The 20013-nt window shown below is 30.0% G+C and overlaps 1 protein-coding gene across 5 annotated transcripts in view; it reads right to left on the minus strand.

Moving 5' to 3' along the window:
- The window catches only part of Isha (Insulator su(Hw) mRNA adaptor), a 113413-nt gene that overhangs the window by 91202 nt on the left and 2198 nt on the right, over positions 1–20013 (minus strand). For all 5 annotated transcript variants that reach the window (XM_075371882.1, XM_075371881.1, XM_075371880.1 and 2 more), the window contains exons 2-3: positions 8372–8500; positions 4673–4834 (exon numbers count right to left, since the gene is read on the minus strand). In XM_075371882.1, coding sequence (XP_075227997.1) covers positions 4673–4834; positions 8372–8500 — 291 coding nt within the window. The remainder of the gene's footprint in view (positions 1–4672; positions 4835–8371; positions 8501–20013) is intronic.

Genomic DNA, 20013 nt, shown 5'->3' on the forward strand with positions numbered 1-20013 from the left:
TAAGAGGTTACCATTACAGTTATCTTAGATGTAAGCTTCATGGTCTCACATTGGTGAAGACACTAGCGTTTTTTTCCAATTTTACTTAATATAAGTGAGGAACACAATAATCAGTTTCAGTTCAATGACCGTTGTTCTCAAAAGCAATACTGTAATAAGAAGTTGTTACATATCTAACTTTTACGGCCTTCAGTAAAAAAACTGACCATTATACTGACAAAAAAATTATCATAATAAAATAAAAATATTTTAATATAAAACAATAATAATAGTCAATACAATCATCACATAATAGTCATAATAATAATAACTATTGACATAATAGTCAGTTTAATCATCCTCAAGCTACTTAAGAAATAAGCTACAGTCTAACAATGGCAATAAATCAATTAGAAATATAATGAAAAAACAGACGTAACTAAATTATATATATTCATTACAACTGAATTCATTGTAACCGAATTATGAATTCATTTCACAAACATTTTATTAAAAAAAACTGAATCACGAATATTCATAATTGAACTCAAAAAATTTCAAAAAATATTTGTACCTTTAAATAATTATACCTTTGATTTATATAACGTTTTGATTTTCTGCCGCTAGGAAATTCAGCAGTTTATTGAATAATTTTGTGACAATCTAACAGCAAGACCTTCTAAAAGCTTTAGTTCTCAGTCATGGAAACACATCTACATAAAACAACAGTGCTGCATAAATATATACACATGCCTGAGATCACAAACTTCAGGATGATAAATTGCAATAATAATATTTATAGAAACTAGCTGATGTAATAGTAAGATAACACGAGTAAGAAATATGTTATAAATCAGAACAAAGAAACTAAGTAAAATTTTCAGTTCAGATTATTTTTTAATTAATTTTCCATCTGAGAATCTAATTGTGCTACTTATGTAAATATAATTTTAACACAAAATTAAAATATAAATATTTAAAAAATTAATGTAAACACTCAGATGAATGAAAATCCCTGGGAATTAGAGAGAAATGTAAGAAATCGAAGGTCAATAATAGGATTACCTTGGTATACTGGCAACAGAAATATGAATAAAAATTTAAAACTAACAAATAAACCACAAATAATTTTGGTCAAGACTGATTTTTAGTTAAGAATACCAACTGCTGTGTTACCGATTTTGATATAATTTGTATATTATCACAAGAGGAACCAACAAGAAAGAAAAAATTCAAACTGATGGGTAAATTTGAAAACTACACTTTACGTAACATTAGTGATAACTAACTAAACCAATCAAAGTTAACCGATGAGACGGAATGTTTTTTACTATTCTTTTTTTTTACTTGGTAAAGAAACCATAATGTACATCAAGATAAACTAGTAGGTATAGCTACTTTAGACAGTTAGAAGCTGAATCAGTAATTCAATTCAAATATTATTGAAACAAGAGTACTCATTTCCAGAGCATACAATGACTAAAAAGCTTGTAGAAAAAATATATCTTTAGGTTACATGATCAGATTTATACATTTGAGACATTTTATAACTATATAAGAAACCACCATATGCAACTGAAAACAGACATAACGAAGCCAAACAGATATCAAAATCTAAAGATGTTAGAAACACGATAAAAAAGATTAGCTGCCTGTTTAATAAGAGAAAAAATTCTTTCAAAATTCAGATTAGAAACACATAATTATATTATGTGTTTCTACATAATTTAAAATTTTAAATTAAAACTGTTCAGCTAAATACAACATTTAATGATACAACTTTTATAGCAATCTAATTGGTAATAAAAAACACAATTCAGAGTATACACATTTTTTTTCAGTCTAACAATTTATAAATACACACATTAAAAATATACAATAAATTTGTATGTTACTATAAGATCCACTTAAAAGTTTTGCACATTGAATTCACAAAGGTTGTGAATTTATATTTAGTTCAATACTAATATTGCATTGAAAAAATACATTACAAACTGCAATAATAGAATATTTAATCAATAAATACAAACCACATATTCCAATATCATAAGAATTTTAATGAGTATACAATAAGAAGTTTACTACTATTTGTCACTCAAATCAGTTTAAGAAAACAAGATTATTATACAAATTTTGACATATATTAATCAAACAAACCTTTTTCAATCTAACAAAAGGAATTCAAAATAATTTTAATGCCTCAAATTCAATAACACCTAATCCAACTTCTCTTTTTAAAAATTTAAGAATGATAGTGTACTATAATTCATTTTTAAATGTGTTAATGATTTTACATAACAATAGCATAATTCAAAACAATAAAAAAAATAATAAATAAGAAAATTAAAAAAGCATTTATATAAACAGTTTCAAGTATCTAGTATGTCACCTCTAGTACATCACGTTTTAATATGAATCTTGACAAAGTGACTGAAAAAGTGTGGAATGTGGAATGATTGAGCAGAATAATCTGTATTTTGACAGTAGTGTCCAACAATTGTAAACACTAGTCTCACTAACAAAAGAGTACTTGCTAGTTTACTCAAAACTAAATAATAAACACTTGTTATGGTAGTGATGTTGAAGCATACTAATGTTTAACTTCAGAAGAAATGAAACTTATAGAAGTTCCAACTGCTGTTAGATAATTTGTTTTCCTCTGATGGAGGACATTTTTTATCAGTGTGGTTAAAAAACAAAATTGCTGTTAATTAGCAAATGAACTTTCTTGAGCTTCATAAACAGGTTTTGTGTTGTCTGAAGTTAAATGTTAGATGTGCAATGCTACGGTCTTATTTCATTATAGATTATGATACGAATACATAGACAGTGGCAAACATAATAAATAAGTCCTTGTTCAAAAAATCAAAATCATAACTAATAAATAAATGTATCATTTTAACAAGATGGGGGATTACAATACATAAAACGCATATCAGCACAATTGCTGAGTGAAACTTTTTTTAAAGAGATAATTCTCATACCTTGTTTGATGAGCAACTTTGAACAAGCTTTTTTTTACACTTATCTCCATGAACACTAATTACACTTTTCTGCAAGAACTACTAATTAAAAAGTTTCTGTACACTACACAATGAAAGAACTCAAAAGCATGCTGCAAGGGTCTCAAAACATTTTAAAGGAAATTATGTATTAGATAATATGGAGATTCTGGGATTGACTTCAGCTAGATATAAAGTAAGAAAAACTAATTTTCTATTCAATGTAGATTTTTTTTAAATTAAATTGTCAGTTACATTAATATATATAACTAAAATCACCTATAAGCACAAACTAAATATCAAGCTTAATATAAACTTGCAAATTTATATAAAAAACTTTTTAAATCCATAGATTCATCATCAGTTATAAAATATATTAGGCAAGCATTATCATCCATTAATAAAAACAACTGATAATTGTCAAAATCAACTGAATTTTAAATACTGCTTACAATTAATAATACCTTAACTATGATTAGTATTTAATTCACTTGATCAAGATAGTATCAGTTTTATATGCAACGATAGATATGCATTACCTCATATAGTATTTTTATATCTAAAAATGGTAATGCATTTCCACGTACAGTATTTTATAACTGCTGATGAATTTTTGGAATTAAAAAGTTTATATATATTGGTATTTTTATACTAAGTTATTTTGGTATGCGTATTCATAGGTGATTTTTGATAATTATTAATTGAAACATGCTAGACATGTTTAATAAAATTACATGTCTGCTATAGCAAATAATGCATAAAAAAAGTGATGGAATCCATCAACAATGCGATATAATCATAAATATGACATTATTTTCTGCAGTAAATCAGGTATTTAATGAGGAAAACTAAGCATGAGCTGCACACTAACTGAATCATAATTTTTACATCCATCAATGTACATCACATGTGAATTCTAGAAAACAGTTTGAAAACTGTAGAAAGTGAATGCCAATCAGGTGATTGGCATTTGTTTTCTTTAAGTCAGCTCAAGGTAAAGATATAAAGACATTTCCTGCCGTAGAGACATATTACACAAATGAATATTATAGATATAAAGCCATTTGTGTCAAGCATAGAAAACATGTGCTCAACTCTGAAAACAACAACCGAAAACACATTGTGGTGAACAACTAGTACAAAAGTCACGAAATCCATTCTTATAAACAAGATTATATTATAGAGGATGTTAAGGTACTTTTATATGACCTACATAGGCCACTGCATGATACACTTTACACTTGTAGTTTAAGGGCACCAACAGTGGTATTATTAAAAATTATAGATTTAAAAGTAAGACATAAAATCATAAGTCTGATGACTAATTAACTGATTAACCAAAACTAAAAATGTAGCTCAATTTAGAAAATGTGTTTTTTTTTTTTAACCAAAAGTTTTATAATTTTATCTGAAGTAAAGAACTCAACAGCAGAATGATAGGAAATCACCACCACATTGATGTGAAAGACTGTAACTGCAAAGTGGTTATGAGTCCACATCAATAAAAAATACATTCACAACTGTAAGTGGCTGCTGGAAACAAGTTGAGCCCAAGAGAGGGTATTATTATATTAATATAATAAAATTAATATAATAATACCCAATAAATTATGCAATAATAACATAAAACAAAATAAAAATTGTATGATTCATGTTTCCAAGGAAAAAACAAAAAATCATTAATACATTACCTTATCTTCTGATGGGCAATTAAAAAGATGTCCAAAAGTAGTCTTTAAATTTCTAGCAAAACGAGGTGCGAACACATCTTTTTCAGTGCCAAATTGATGCCTTGATTGCCTAACTATTGAATCAATTACATATAATCCTGGAACTTTATACTCCGGTTTACACTAAAAAAAAGGAATTTCCAGAAAATAAAAAATTATAAATTAAAAACATAATGAAAAATTTTTAATTTCTTAAAAAATAGTAAAGTGTACAAAACAGCTTAGAATCAATATGGTATGATCACACAGAAAATTAAAAATGAATCTACCTTCTATCGTTTCTAAGCTGATAAAGGGCAACAGTAAAATGTCAACACTAATAATAAAACAAAGTTTTCAAATCTCAATCATTAACACAGCAGTAAATTTTCTGTTAACTACCAATAAAATCAGAAAGTTCATACAGGTTAATGGGAAAAATAATAAAATAAAACAACTGAAACATTTACTTCAGTTCAAAAAAGATCAGAAGACTTATTTAACAAAAGACAATTGAAGAAAGATTTCTTCAAATTGTAATAAAATTGTACATTAAAAATCACACTTTATAAGTTCAACCTGTGTAACGTATGCTCATGTTGCATGACAAAAGGAAGATCCTAATCAATTTTAGCTAATTTTTTCAGTGACGCTCTTAGTTTTTTAAGGCGAATCTTAAATTTCCTACAGTTTCAGCTGCCTTTTTTTTAATAAACTACAGAGTAAAATGAAGTCTGTCATCAAATCCTGTCGACCGGATACCATCAGAGCAACACTTGATATCAGTCAAAACTGGAAGGACCGGGCTGACCATTCAGCCCGGTCCACTTACATGTTTGACACATGGGAAAAAATAAGTGAAAATTAGATGCTTTTCTGCCGTTAATTAACAGATGAAAAGTGTGACTATCATTTTTATTTCAGGTTATTAACTAACTGCATTAAGAAAACATCCTTTAAAAAAAAAACTATGAACCCAACCAATTTTTATGACTTCAAATTTAATATTACAAACTACTGTATAATAGTGAAATTTAGTGGTACGGTAATTCTAAAATACAACATAAGAAAAGTGAGAGGTCAGAAAGTACAGTTTTCTATTTAACTGTCATCAATGTACTGCAGTAAATGTAATACAATATAATGTACTGCAGATAGACAACTCTTAGTTGAAATGTAGTTTTTTAGACTTTGCCCTCTATGTGGAACATTTATCAACTCCAAGCTCAATTTTCTCTTTAAATTAATAATCAGTACTGATGAATTTTTGGAATTAAAAAGTTTATATATATTGGTATTTTTATACTAAGTTATTTTGGTATGCGTATTCATAGGTGATTTTTGAAAATTATTAATTGAAACATGCTAGACATGTTTAATAAAATTACGTCTGCTATAGCAAATCATGCATAAAAAAAGTGATGGAATCCATCAACAATGCGATATAATCATAAATATGACATTATTTTCTACAGTAAATCAGGTATTTAATGAGGAAAACTAAGCATGAGCTGCACACTAACTGAATCATAATTTTTATATCCATCAATGTACATCACATGTGAATTCTAGAAAACAGTTTGAAAACTGTAGAAAGTGAATGCCAATCAGGTGATTGGCATTCACTGTTAACTGCCTGTTTACTGGCCGAAGAAGTCACTGTTTACTGCCTGAACACAAAAACTGCTTCCAATATTAATCAGTTTCTTTTAGAAAAAGCAATAGCATCAACTGTAGACAAATGCCATAATTAGAAAATTCTTGCCATTCTTAGAAATGAATGCGATCATTTCCTCGAATGAATAATTTGAAGAAACGAAGATATTCCATTACAGACCTTAAACAAAAACCGAATCCATAGGGTGAAAATATACTAAGATGCCTGTTGTATAAAAATTCAAGATATACATAGAGATTCGATCTTATTTTACCAGGGTTTTGATTTACAGATCCAATTAGACAAGTGAATCACTACAGATGTCAATTACATCTAGAAAGAGATGTCAATTGTATCTAGAAAGTTACACAATCCTGAATTCATTAATCCACTGAGGTGAAAAATATGCTTTTATGTTGGCATGAATGGAAGACTGATAATGCTTGATCTTGTAGCAATAACAAATACATCAAAGGTAATCTCTCCCTATTTTATTTGTCAGTGGAAGTTATGTTAAAAAAGATAATCAGGCATTTTACATAGTCTCAACATGCATTTATTCTTGAGAGTTATTTTACATAGCAATCAGTTTTAAAGTAGCAGGAAGATTTTGTTGTGGATTTTCCTTGATCAAATGTACCCAGTAAATAAAAAATATCAAGCTCAATCATTTCTTTTTTTCACAAAAATGGTCCAGCTGACCAACAGTTTAAATTATGAATATTTATGTGTCCATACATCCTTTGGACAATCACCTTAACTCATTAAGAAGGCTATCTCAGCATACTACACTACTACACTATCATATGAATGTCCCAAAAAAAACACAAAGAAATCAAATTTATGTCCTTTTCATATTCACATCACGCAGTCGTCACAAGAACCTGATTACAGAAAGACTCTACTATCGCAAATGGTACTATGATTTTTTACTAGAGAATATTCAGATCTTGGATAACAATTTATTTAGTTACAAGGCATGATTCCATTTAAGAGACTATGTACACAGCCAGAAGAATTGATATTGGAGTGCAGATGCCTTCAAGTTTTCCACAAGACTATTACATTCTGAAAAGATAGTAGACTGGTATACAATTTTACAAAAGAGAATAGTGGGTCCAATATATTTCACGGAAATAATAACATCTTAATGCTACCAGCAGTTATAGCTTAACTTCAAAATGCTGCTAGAAGAATGAGAGTGAGGGTTGCAGAAAGATATAACAGCCCACATGGAAAATAACACAATGTTGCTGCTACACGAGTTTATTGGGGAGAAAGTAATTAATGACCTGCGGTCTATGGCCAGCTAGGTTGCCAGATTTAACCTCCACAGACCTTTTCCTTTAGAATTATTTAAAAGAAAAAGTGTTCAGAAATACTCCTCAAACAATTGATTGACTCAACAGAATTAATGAAGTGAAAATATCCCATACCAATGTTGCAACCATTGTTGCCAAAATGGATAAAAGTGTTGATGCCTGTACAACTGCAAACAGAGAGCATTTCAACATTTAAATATGATTTAAATGCTGTTAAGTTGTTTTGATTTATAAAATTACTGTAAGCCATGAATTATTTAATTATTAAGTTTTTTGTACAATGGTTTTCAAGTATGTTTTTTCAAAATAGATTATAACTTTTGGGTCATCCTATACGTCATAAATAAAATGTATCTTTTTTTAAAAATGTAAATATATCAATAAAAAGAAATGTTCAGTGTCATTGACTAAGTTTGTCATTGTTCAAATACACCTTCAACGCCAGATAAATGCATCTTAGACAAATTTAATAAGACCAAGACACATAAAAAGGTCTAGACTACCATTTGCAAATATGGTCTAAACACCTAGCAAATGGTTGATACTATATATGTGACTGTTAAAGTTATTTGAGCTAAATAAAACCTATAAAAAACTGAAGCAATAATAAAATATTAACAATGAAATACTAAACCAATATTTTATTTGGTCTTTTCTTCTAATAATTAACATTCATTAATTTACTTAACAATGAATACTTACTTTCTGTATGAATTTTTCAACGCTCTGTACAACATGTTTGTAAAATTTAATAGCTTTAATTGCTGTTCTAGTAATCGATGTCATTTTTGCCTTAGATATTGGCGGCTTGGTGTCATATAACGATGACAGCTGGAACACCACAAATGAAAATTAATGATTACAAATATGTACAAACTTACTAAATAAAAACATTAATAACACTACTCAACCAAAAAAACTTTCTTGTATCTGAAATCATACAAGGTGATTTTAACTGATCTTGGGGGGCTGAATTCAAAACTGTTATTACAATTTATGAATACATCATTTGTTTTTAGATATATACAATTTATTTACCAACAACTGCATAATCACTGTGAAATCAATATTTTTAGAAAATTATAATTTATGAGTATTCATTTAAAATTTGTTTAAATCAACTATATATTTTTTATTTAAACACTGACAAATTGAGATAATTAATACAGTTTTAAAATAACAGTTTCTAAAAGTTTAATTCATTGGAATTGTCTTACCTTTAATTTTTTAAATACGTTGATAATGATAAACCTTTTCATTTGTACGGTGTTTGATCAGTTTCTCTAAACAAAGACCAACAATAGTCACCCATCATTCCAATACCCCATCTTCCTTGGTACTGATGCTCCATGGTCAGAATATCCTGATGAAAACACTGTCCTTGCTCATCATGAGAGCCCAAATTTTCGGGGAAAAGTCTATGTAGGAAATCAATTTTTAATGACGTCCTACATCCTAAACATTTGTAACAGCTTATTAACAAAAAAAATTATAAGTTTTCTGTTGCCTAAAAACCACCACTGTCTTTGAAGGACTTCCACGCAGGTAGTACACATTTGCCAAGTTTCTCGTCAAAAGTTGAGCCCTTAAGCAGTTATTGAGTTGAGTCCTTAAGCATTGATTTGAAGAGCAATAAATATACCCTCCTTGAGCCTACCATCAATCAATTTTGGACAACTTATTTTTAAATGATTAAATCCTGGTCCATCTTTGTCTAGTGCCTTTAGAAAATTTTTAATGAGCCCAAGTTTTATGTGAAGTGGCAACAGTATGATTTTACCATTTTCAATTAATGATAAATGCAGCCACAAAATTCTGTCACAATGGCCAGTTCTTACTTGGTAATGACATTTTCTATCATGACTATCCCAAGACAAAGAAAACAACAATATTTAGTAAACCCCCCTTGTAAACCACGAAGTAACGCAACAACTTTAAGATGCAAACTTGCTACATATGCTCTTTGTATTTTATTGCTTCTAATATTGATGCCAAAGTTTCAAACGCTTGTCATGTCAACTGCATGAGCTAATGGAATGGATGGCTGTTTGCTACAATTATGCAATAAGACTGCTTTCATGCTAACACTGGAAGAGTCAATAAAAAGATGCCATTCTTCCAGAATATGCTGAATTCCAAGCTCTTTCATCAGACCATTGACATCAGTACAAACGAACAATAAATTTTTCACAAAAAAATAAATTGAAAAAGTTTTACTTCATGTTTTGAATGTAGTAACTAAAAAATAAAAATTAATTTTCAGAAATGCTTTGCTACCCTTCATTTAACAATTCATTTGTTTCTTTTATTTCAAATGGAATACAACAAACATAAAATAATTTTAAAAAGTATCAAAATCTTAAAAATGTAAAATAAACATATTAACCTTCAACCAGCCAAATAATTATCATAGGTCAATTGGTAATCAAATCATACTCAGGGAATATAAACACAATATAAAAAATGTATGGACAGAGAACATTTATTAAAGAAAAAAAAATTACTGATATCAACTTTCAACACTTGTCTTTTTTCTGTACACCTATATCAGTTATTCAACAAATTTAATACCCAACAAAGCACTAATTCCTGAATTTAGTCTTAGGAGCTCACACCAATCATAGTTTTGGAAAATATAAAATCACCCAGTTTTATTGAAATTTTTTATTTAGTTAAAAAAATAAAATCATTAGATGACATTAAATCAGGAAGGTGGGATCACCAAGGATTTCATTTAATTTGAGACAATGAACAAAGAATAAGGTGGTAATTATTCTGTCTAGGACACCAAGGCCCCTTTTATAAAACTTAGGCTTTGGTAGATCAGAACTTGAGATTATTCTCTACATTAACTTTTATAAAATCTATCATTAACAGTTTTAGTTCTCCAAAACAAATGATAAATTTATTTTTTATCATCATTTATAAAAAATTGCTATCAGCACTATTTTCACACCAATTCTTTTGCAGCTTTCAATTTTTTTTATGAAAAAATACACTAACTTTCATCAACTGTAATAAAATTACCTTCAAAAACAGTTCTATCATAAATAGAAAATCCATTGCTGAATTTTCATGAAACTTTATGCAGTTTTATGAAAACCTTTTCAGTAGCATTACTCAACACTTCTTCTTAAAACAACTTTACTGAAGTTAACTGAATCTAATAATCCTAAACAAAAATTGGACTACGTTCAATTAAGTTTGTAATGATTTATTTGATGAGTTTATTAAGTTTGTAATGATAAAAGATGCTTGAAAGTTATTAATAGATTCCATGTTAGCAATATCATCTAATGGAATGATCACTCAAAAATCTCAACTAAACAGTTCATTGTGAATGAAACATAAATTAATAGTTAAATGTAACATACCCGGGAAAATTATTTATTTCATCTACAAACAAAATGACAGTAGAACTAATTTACAGTGCATAATTAAGAAGCAAACTAATTTAGTTATAAAATTAATATTTATGTAATTATAATATCCAGAAATTACTAATATTCAACACAAGTCAGTAATTGTTGCTTTAAATACTATCACTGATGTACCCACTCCAATGATTACTATCTTTTTGTGGCTGTTAATCATGTAAACATAGAAAATAATTATTTTTATCATCTGCTAGAAGCTGATAACTTAAAACCTAAAAAGGCAATTAATATGTACACATTATTAAAAACCGTTTCTCACTTATTCAAGTTTTTAACTTCTTACACAATGAACCATTTTTGTACCCGTTTTTCGTATTTTAAAATCACGAAAGGTTAGGCTATTAAGTAAGAAGGATGTTTCATTCAATAGAGAACTGCGGGTTAGTTTTGTTAATTTTCTTTCTCTAAAATATTGGAAAGGTTATCTGCTTATAGCTTCTTGTAGAACCATTTAATAAAATAATGTGAATTTCTTCGAAAGAAATCTACTACAAAAGCCTTGAAACTCACTATAGAGGAAGTAGAAGAGAATGAAGGACGAGAAACATTACTGTGATCTGGATTTAAGAGAGCATTATATGATTTGAATGGCAGAAAGGCTCCTAGAATAGACAGAATACCTGTAGAATTACTGTGCAGTGCAGGTGTGGAAGTGATTGACAGATTATACAAACTGGTGTGTAATATTTATGAAAATGGGGAATTTCCATCAGACTTCAAAAAAAGTGTTATAGTTATGATACCAAAGAAAGCAGGGGCAGATAAATGTGAAGAATACAGAACAATTAGTTTAACTAGTCATGCATCAAAAATCTTAACTAGAATTTTATACAGAAGAATTGAGAGGAGAGTGGAAGAAGTGTTAGGAGAAGACCAATTTGGTTTCAGGAAAAGTATAGGGACAAGGGAAGCAATTTTAGGCCTCACATTAATAGTAGAAGGAAGATTAAAGAAAAACAAACCAACATACTAGGCATTTATAGATCTAGAAAAGGCATTTGATAACATAGACTGAGATAAATGATCAGTATTTTAAAAACGTAGGGTTCAAATACAGAGATAGAAGAACAATTGCTAACATTTACAGGAACCAAACAGCAACAGTAATAATATAACAACATAAGAAAGAAGCCGTAATAAGAAAGGGAGTTTGACAAGGATGTTCCCTATCCCCGTTACTTTTTAATCTTTACACAGAACTAGCAGTTAATGATGTTAAAGAACAATTTAGATTCGGAGTAGCAGTACAAGGTGAAAAGATAAAGATGCTACGATTTGCTGATGATATAGTAATTCATCAGAATAGAGAGTAAAAAGGATTTAGAAGGAACAATGAATGGCATGGATGAAGTCCTATGCAAGAACTACCGCATAAAAATAAACAAGAACAAAATGAAAGTAATGAAATGTAGTAGAAATAATGAAGATGGACTACTGAATGTAAAAATAGGAAGAGAAAAGATTATGAAGGTAGAAGAATTTTGTTATTTGGGAAGTAGAATTACTAAAGATGGACGAAACAGGAGCGATATAAAATGCTGAATAGCACAGGCGAAACGAGCCTTCAGTCAGAAATATAATTTGTTTAGTCAGAAATTATTTTAAACGTCAGGAAAAGATTTTTGAAAGTATATTTTTGGAGTGTAGCTTTATATGGAAGTGAAACTTGGATGATTGGAGTACCTGAGAAGAAAAGATTACAAGCTTTTGAAATGTGATGCTGTAGGAGAATTTTAAAAATCAGATGGGTGGATAAAGTGACAAAATGAAGAGGTGTTGCAGAAAATAGATGCAGAAAGAAGCGTTTGGAAAAATATAGTTAAAAGAAGTGACAGACTTATAGGCCACATATTAAGGCATCCTGGAATAGTCATCGCTTTAATATTGGAGGGAAAGGTAGAAAAAAAAATTGTGCAGACAGGCAACATTTGGAGTATATAAAACAAATTGTTAGGGATGCCGAAATGAAACGACTAGCTCTAGATAGGGAATCTTGGAGAGCTGCACCAAACCAGTCAAATGACAGAAGACAAAAAAAAATAATAATAAAGTACTATTTGGAAACTACCTGGGATTAAAATCTGGTTAATTGCTGAAAAATTTTAAGTATTACACTATCCTGTATGATTGATTAGACAAATTGTATTTAGTCCAGTCCTATGTCACTCCTGAATGTAGCATAACAACTCTTAACAATAAACAAACATCCCAAGCCCAGCTTATTGGGAAATAAAGTAGTTAACTGGTTTCCTATTAAACCAAATATACTGTTGAACTTCAGCCTGCCAACTAAAAAAAAAATATAGTATTCCACCCTAAATGTGTCACCTCTCCATTCACCTCAAGGACTGGCTTTTCTTCTTTTTAGCCTCTGGAGCCACCTAAGCTATTACTTCAGAGGATGAATGAGGATGATATGTATGAAGTGTAGTCTTGTAGTCTCAGGTTGACCATTCCTGATATGTGTGGTTAATTGAAACCCAACCACTAAAGAACACCAGTATCCATGATCAAGTACTGAAATCTGCATAAAAGTTATTGACTTTACAGGAATTTGAACCTTAGAACTGTCAACTTCAAAATCAGCTGATTTGCGATGATGACTTCACCACTAGACCAATCCGGTGGGTTCTCAAGGACTGGGTGTTTAGCAAAATCATTACTCTTGCTGACAGACTTGTATTGAAGATACTTGGCTATACACATCATAGCCATAAGAAAGACTGGGAGAAATAATGAAAACCATTGATATTACTAATATATTCTGTTGTGAAATAATGCATTATACACAGATTTTCAAAGCAATAGGATGGGTGGGTTGAAAAGCACAAAATCATTGACTAACTCAGTATCTTATTTAATCCAATATTTTTATTCTCTTTAAACACAATTCTCTTCTCTTTTACAGAAAATAAAGCATTAGTTAATAAATTCTAAAGAGAAACTACACTTTATATGGTTTTATTTGATTTAAAGTTTTTTTTTTTTTTTTTATTAAACAAACTTTCTCATGAATGTGTTTTTTTATGTACATATACACATACTCAAGGGCTGTTTTTTTTCTAACCTCCGATTGTGCATCTAAATAAAAAAGAAATAGGTGGGAACCAGGTCTGTGCGTCATGCGACTGCGCTGCACACCACACCACAACCTCTGCCATTGCAAGTCTAAGCCGAGCTACGAGTAACTGAACATGGCCGTTAAAATCAATGCTTCTGCCAAGTGTGAGTTGCGAAGGGTAATAGGTTTTCTATCGCAGAATGTATAATATTTTTTTTATAGCAGAATGAGCTTAGTGTATGGTTAAAACTTTATGAGTGATGGTAGTGTACAGGAATGGTGTTCAAAAAATTAAAGAAGGGTGAACGGACATCCATGACGAAGGTGGGCAAGGACCCAAGTCTGTCACTATTGTACATCTGGTTGAGGGTGTTGATGATTTTGTCCACGACAAACAAAGGTTTACGATAGTGAACTTTCTACAAAAATTTCAAGGTCTTCTCTGTACACAATTGTGACTACAGACCTAGGACACCAGAAACTGTGTATGTTGGGTCTTAAAAATGTTGAGCGACGATCACAAAATGTAATGAATGGCGTCAGCCTTAATGTTTCTCACGCATTATGATAATGAGGGGTAGGGGTTTTAAGTCTATCATTACTGGCGATGAGACTTGGATCCAGTATAACATTCCAGAAACCAAAGAAGACTCTAAGCAATGGATGCACACTTCTCCAAACAAGCTGAAAAAGTTCAGACACAAGGCAACAGGAAAACAATAACAAAGAGAGTTTATTGTGAATCTTTATGTCGCCTCTGCAGGGTGATTCAGGACAAACAAAGAAGCCTGCTCTCATCCGGCATGCTTTTGATCCACGACTGGCACTGTGCCAACGTGACGCTAGACCTTCTAAAACAATTGATGTGGGAAGCTTTCAACCATCCACTATAGAGTCCAAACCTTGCACCTAGTGACTATCACCTCTTTCAAGAATTGAAGGTATGGTTAAGCGGACAACACTAAATACCTCAATCGTTTTGGTAATTATGTAGAAAAATAAGTTAGGTACTATCAACCTTTAGTAATAAAATCATTTTGTCTTTTTTTTAGGCCATCGGAGGTTGAAAAAACATACTATATAAATCACTTGAAGTACAAAAGGTTTAGTTTAAGAGTAATGATTATTCTGTATACAGCCATTTCCTGTAGTGAACATAGTGAAGGTGTCGCTTTTAGATAGGAATATTGCCTGCATTCTTCAGGCTTGACATGTCAATATAAAAAAATTAACTTGACTCAGCACAGAAGCAATAGGTACTACTTTCATTACTAAGCCTACATAGGATATTTAATATCTTAAGAATGGCTATATAAATTTTAGCAGTAAGTTGTATCTCAAATTAGTTCACCTACAACCTTTCTGTTTGTGATTCCTAACATACACACAAAAAAAGCTATTCATTTAGTTAAATGTAAAGTTAAAAACTAAAAAATTATCTTGGTGCTAGTTAATATCAATCATATGTCAATCAATCACACTGCATTTAGTTCATTACTAGCTCACTGGTATTGGAAATCAGGTGCACATTAAATTATTAAATACTGTTTTAATGCAGTATATCATAAATAAAAACTACATCAACACTTCTAAAAATATTAATTTAATTGATAAAACTATGATTAGAAAAACGCAGTGGTTATACGTTAATACAGATTAGATTTTTTTAAGATTTACACCTTGCTGCATTTAAGTAGGATTAATTGCCTCTATTTTAAGAACTGTAATACAGTTTTTCAAAAACATAAATTTACATTAAAAAAATACAATAAGCGTTTTCTAATAGCTAACATGGGAAATTGTTTTCATAAAAATATCCTTAGAAAAACATGATTTTGAACTGGTTCAAAACAGAACAGAGTATCATGTACAACTAATGTTTGATTATACAGTATGAAGTCCATTATATTGAGTAGTGAGCATCACTTAAAGTTGGGAAAAACTTCAGGTCTGCAAGTTATTAATTTATATTAAAAAAGAAAAAGATAGTTGAATTCACTTTTTATAATACATAAATTTAGTATGTACCAATAAATATGTGTAGATTATTTGAAGTTTACATTTTCATCACCATAACAGTATTTCAAACATTTTCTTAATGGGTAACCTGGGCCTGTATTATTTTTCAACAGTATAACTTTTATCAAATCAACTTTACTGTATGGCTAAAAAAAATATGATTCTTAAAATTTTAATAGTTTTTAACTATAGTATTTGATTCTTAAAAGAAGAAATGATTTTTTTTACAATTTTTAAACATACATTCTTACTAAAGTATTTTGCTTATAATTTGTATATCAATGTTATAAATTTTACTGCTTAATCCAATCCTATGGGGCTTCAAACCAAACAATTTCTGAATCTTTATTACCTTCCCCATCTGAAAAGTAAGGCTTCAAAAATTGTAATTTTGAAAAATCCTGCACTTTGAACTTTTATTAAAAAAAAAAATAAAGCAAGAGGACAAAAAGACTTCAAAATTAATAAATACACTCTCTAGAACTACATTAAGAAGCAGTATAAATATTAGAATTGATGTCATTTCTCTTAACAGTAAAATACTTTGCAAAAAATGAAACTTTTGTCTTCTAAATGCTCTGATTCAGAGCTGATTTTGGGGCATAAATAAACAAGATAACAAAAAGGATATAAGTAATGTAATTTGTGGTAAGTTTTATGTAGAATACAAGTTTTTTTTCAATTATTTTCTTGAGATATTGGGAAAATGTAGATGCCAAAAAATGGAAAAACTGGCATGCGTAGCATTCTAAAATTTAACAAGCACATATTTTTTTTTTTTTGCTTGTGCTATTCGGCATTTTATATCGCTCCTGCTTCGTCCATCTTTAGTAATTTTACTTCCCAAATAACAAAATTCTTCTACCTCCATAATCTTTTCTCCTCCTATTTTCACATTCAGCGGTCCATCTTTGTTATTTCTACTACATTTCATTACTTTTGTTTTGTTCTTGTTTATTTTCATGCGATAGTTCTTGCGTAGGACTTCATCTATGCCGTTCATTGTTTCTTCTAAATCCTTTTTACTCTCGGCTAGAATTACTATATCATCAGCAAATCGTAGCATCTTTATCTTTTCACCTTGTACTGTTACTCCGAATCTAAATTGTTCTTTAACATCATTAACTGCTAATTCCATGTACAGATTAAAAAGTAACGGAGATAGGGAACATCCTTGTCGGACTCCCTTTCTTATTAGGGCTTCTTTCTTATGTTCTTCAATTGTTATTGTTGCTGTTTGGTTCCTGTACATGTTAGCAATTGTTCTTCTATCTCTGTATTTGAACCCTAATTTTTTTAAAATGCTGAACATTTTATTCCAGTCTACGTTATCGAAAGCCTTTTCTAGGTCTATAAACGCCAAGTATGTTGGTTTGTTTTTCTTTAATCTTCCTTCTACTATTAATCTGAGGCCTAAAATTGCTTCCCTTGTCCCTATACTTTTCCTGAAACCAAATTGGTCTTCTCCTAACACTTCTTCCACTCTCCTCTCAATTCTTCTGTATAAAATTCTAGTTAAGATTTTTGATGCATGACTAGTTAAACTAATTGTTCTGTATTCTTCACATTTATCTGCCCCTGCTTTCTTTGGTATCATTACTATAACACTTTTTTTGAAGTCTGATGGAAATTCTTGAAATATGAGAAAATGAATACACAAAAAATTACAAAAATCCAAATTAGTCATATAACTGTTTAATTTTGGATTGAGTGATTTGATATAGAATGACCCACATACTAAAGCCTGTTATTCTACATCATTTTAATAAGATTGCACATAAGCAGCTAGAAACATCTAACTTTCATAAATTTAGAAAAATAAAATATATATATCCCTTTCGGACCCTACCCTCGCTTTTTTGAGGGTTCGGTTTTCAAGCTGCAATTATTTACAGAATGTATTGGAAGTGACTAGACCTGGATAGCAATATTCTGCTGGTTCTGAACTATAATCTCTGTGATCCTACTAGTGCTGCAATTTGTTGAGACTATTTTGTACTACGTTGAATATTCAGTTAGTGTAAGAAACGTGGCTTCCACATCACGAGCAGGTAAATACGTTTATATTATTTTTAATTTAATTGTAACATACCTTTTATGTAATGAAAAATGTTCAGAAATTAATTATCTTCACAATGTTATATTTAGATCATATGTAGGAAGATATTTAATATTTTTTTTTAGTGGCCAAATCTTTAACCTCACTTTTGTGAGGTCTAGGACTGACTGCTGCTAACATCGTACTGAATATTAGTAAACATTGTTGTGACAACTCATTTTATCTTCCTGCAGAAGTTAAATTGGCACTACAAATATTAATTTTATGTTTTTCATAATATTTTGGTTAAATTTTTTTTTTTAATTTGAGTAAGGAATATATGAAAATAATGTACAACAAAATGGTTATTATTTCTCATTACATATGTAAATGAGAATGCACTGAGTGATGATGCTATCCTAGCTTTATTGGACGATTCAGATATCGATTGTTTGACTGATGATGATTGTACATTTGTATGCCCTTTCAATGTACCAGCTGATGACACCAGCTTGGATGATGATGATGATGAAGAGGATCGGTGCCCATCGTCCCCACAATCGGACAAACCATTAAGTGATCGTATCAAGGACCGTATCCGATGGAGACACCGACGCTGGAAGATACCAAATGTACCAAATAATGACAAAGAAAATGAAGTGTACACAGAACAGGTACTATTCAAATGAACAGAGTGAAAAATGTCAATTTTAAGCCGGAGAAAAGTATGGCACGTGGAGATTGTGAATAAATATGTAGACAAGATGACAATGTATGTATAGTTCGTTGGAAGGATTCCAAAGTTGTCACATTAGCCTCTACATTTCATGGAAAAACACCGGAACATGAAGTTAGGCGATGGGACAAAAAGGAAAAACATTATATCAATTTATCTTGTCCCAATGTTATAAAAAAATATAACGAGAAAATGGGAGGTGTCAATATTTGCGACCAACAGATGGAAGCATATCGCACATTTTTTAAAACAAGGAAATGGACACTAAAAACTGCAATAAATTTCATTGATCTAGCAGTAGTAAATAGCTGGATGGAATACAGACAGGATGCAAAAAATAAAGGTACTGGTAAATAAGGATATACTTGATTTGTTAAATTTCCGTTTAGCTTTAGGTGAAAACCTAGTAGCTGCTACTACTACCACAACTCCATTTGAGGAGCAGGATAATGAAATAGAACCCCCATTTAAAAAAAAGAGTATCCACTTCCATGCATTGAAAAAAGATTCGATAGTTTTTCACACTGGCCAAATGTGGACAATCTCAATGCTCCAAGGATGTGTCATATGAAAGGTTGTCAGAGCCGAACTAAAGTTCGCTGTACAAAGTGTAATGTTTATCTTTGCCTATCTTCAAAAATTGTTTCTTAGCATTTCATAGCAAGTAGTATAATGTATTAGATTGTAGTAGTAATAAGAATTTATTGTAATAATTGTTTTTCAGCATTTCATAGCAAGTAGTACAACATAATAGATTGTAGTAGTAATAAGAATTGACTGTAATAATTGTTTATCAGAATTTCATAACAAGTAGTATAATGTATTAAATAGTAGTAGTAAAGAGAATTGGTTGTAATAATACAGAAGTAAGTAAAATATGAATGTAAGTAACTAGAAAGTATGTAAAAAAAATTTAAAAATAAATATTACGTAATTTGAAAATAGTTGGTTTTTAAATTTTATAAGCATCAACTTAATATTTTACAAATTAATACAAGTTGTTTTCTATGCAAATGCCAAAGCAGGTAAACAAATAAAAATAGTAAACATAAC

The sequence above is a fragment of the Lycorma delicatula genome, chromosome 7 (genome assembly GCF_047948215.1).
Source record: "Lycorma delicatula isolate Av1 chromosome 7, ASM4794821v1, whole genome shotgun sequence".
In the NCBI taxonomy this organism is placed as follows: Eukaryota; Metazoa; Arthropoda; class Insecta; order Hemiptera; family Fulgoridae; genus Lycorma; species Lycorma delicatula.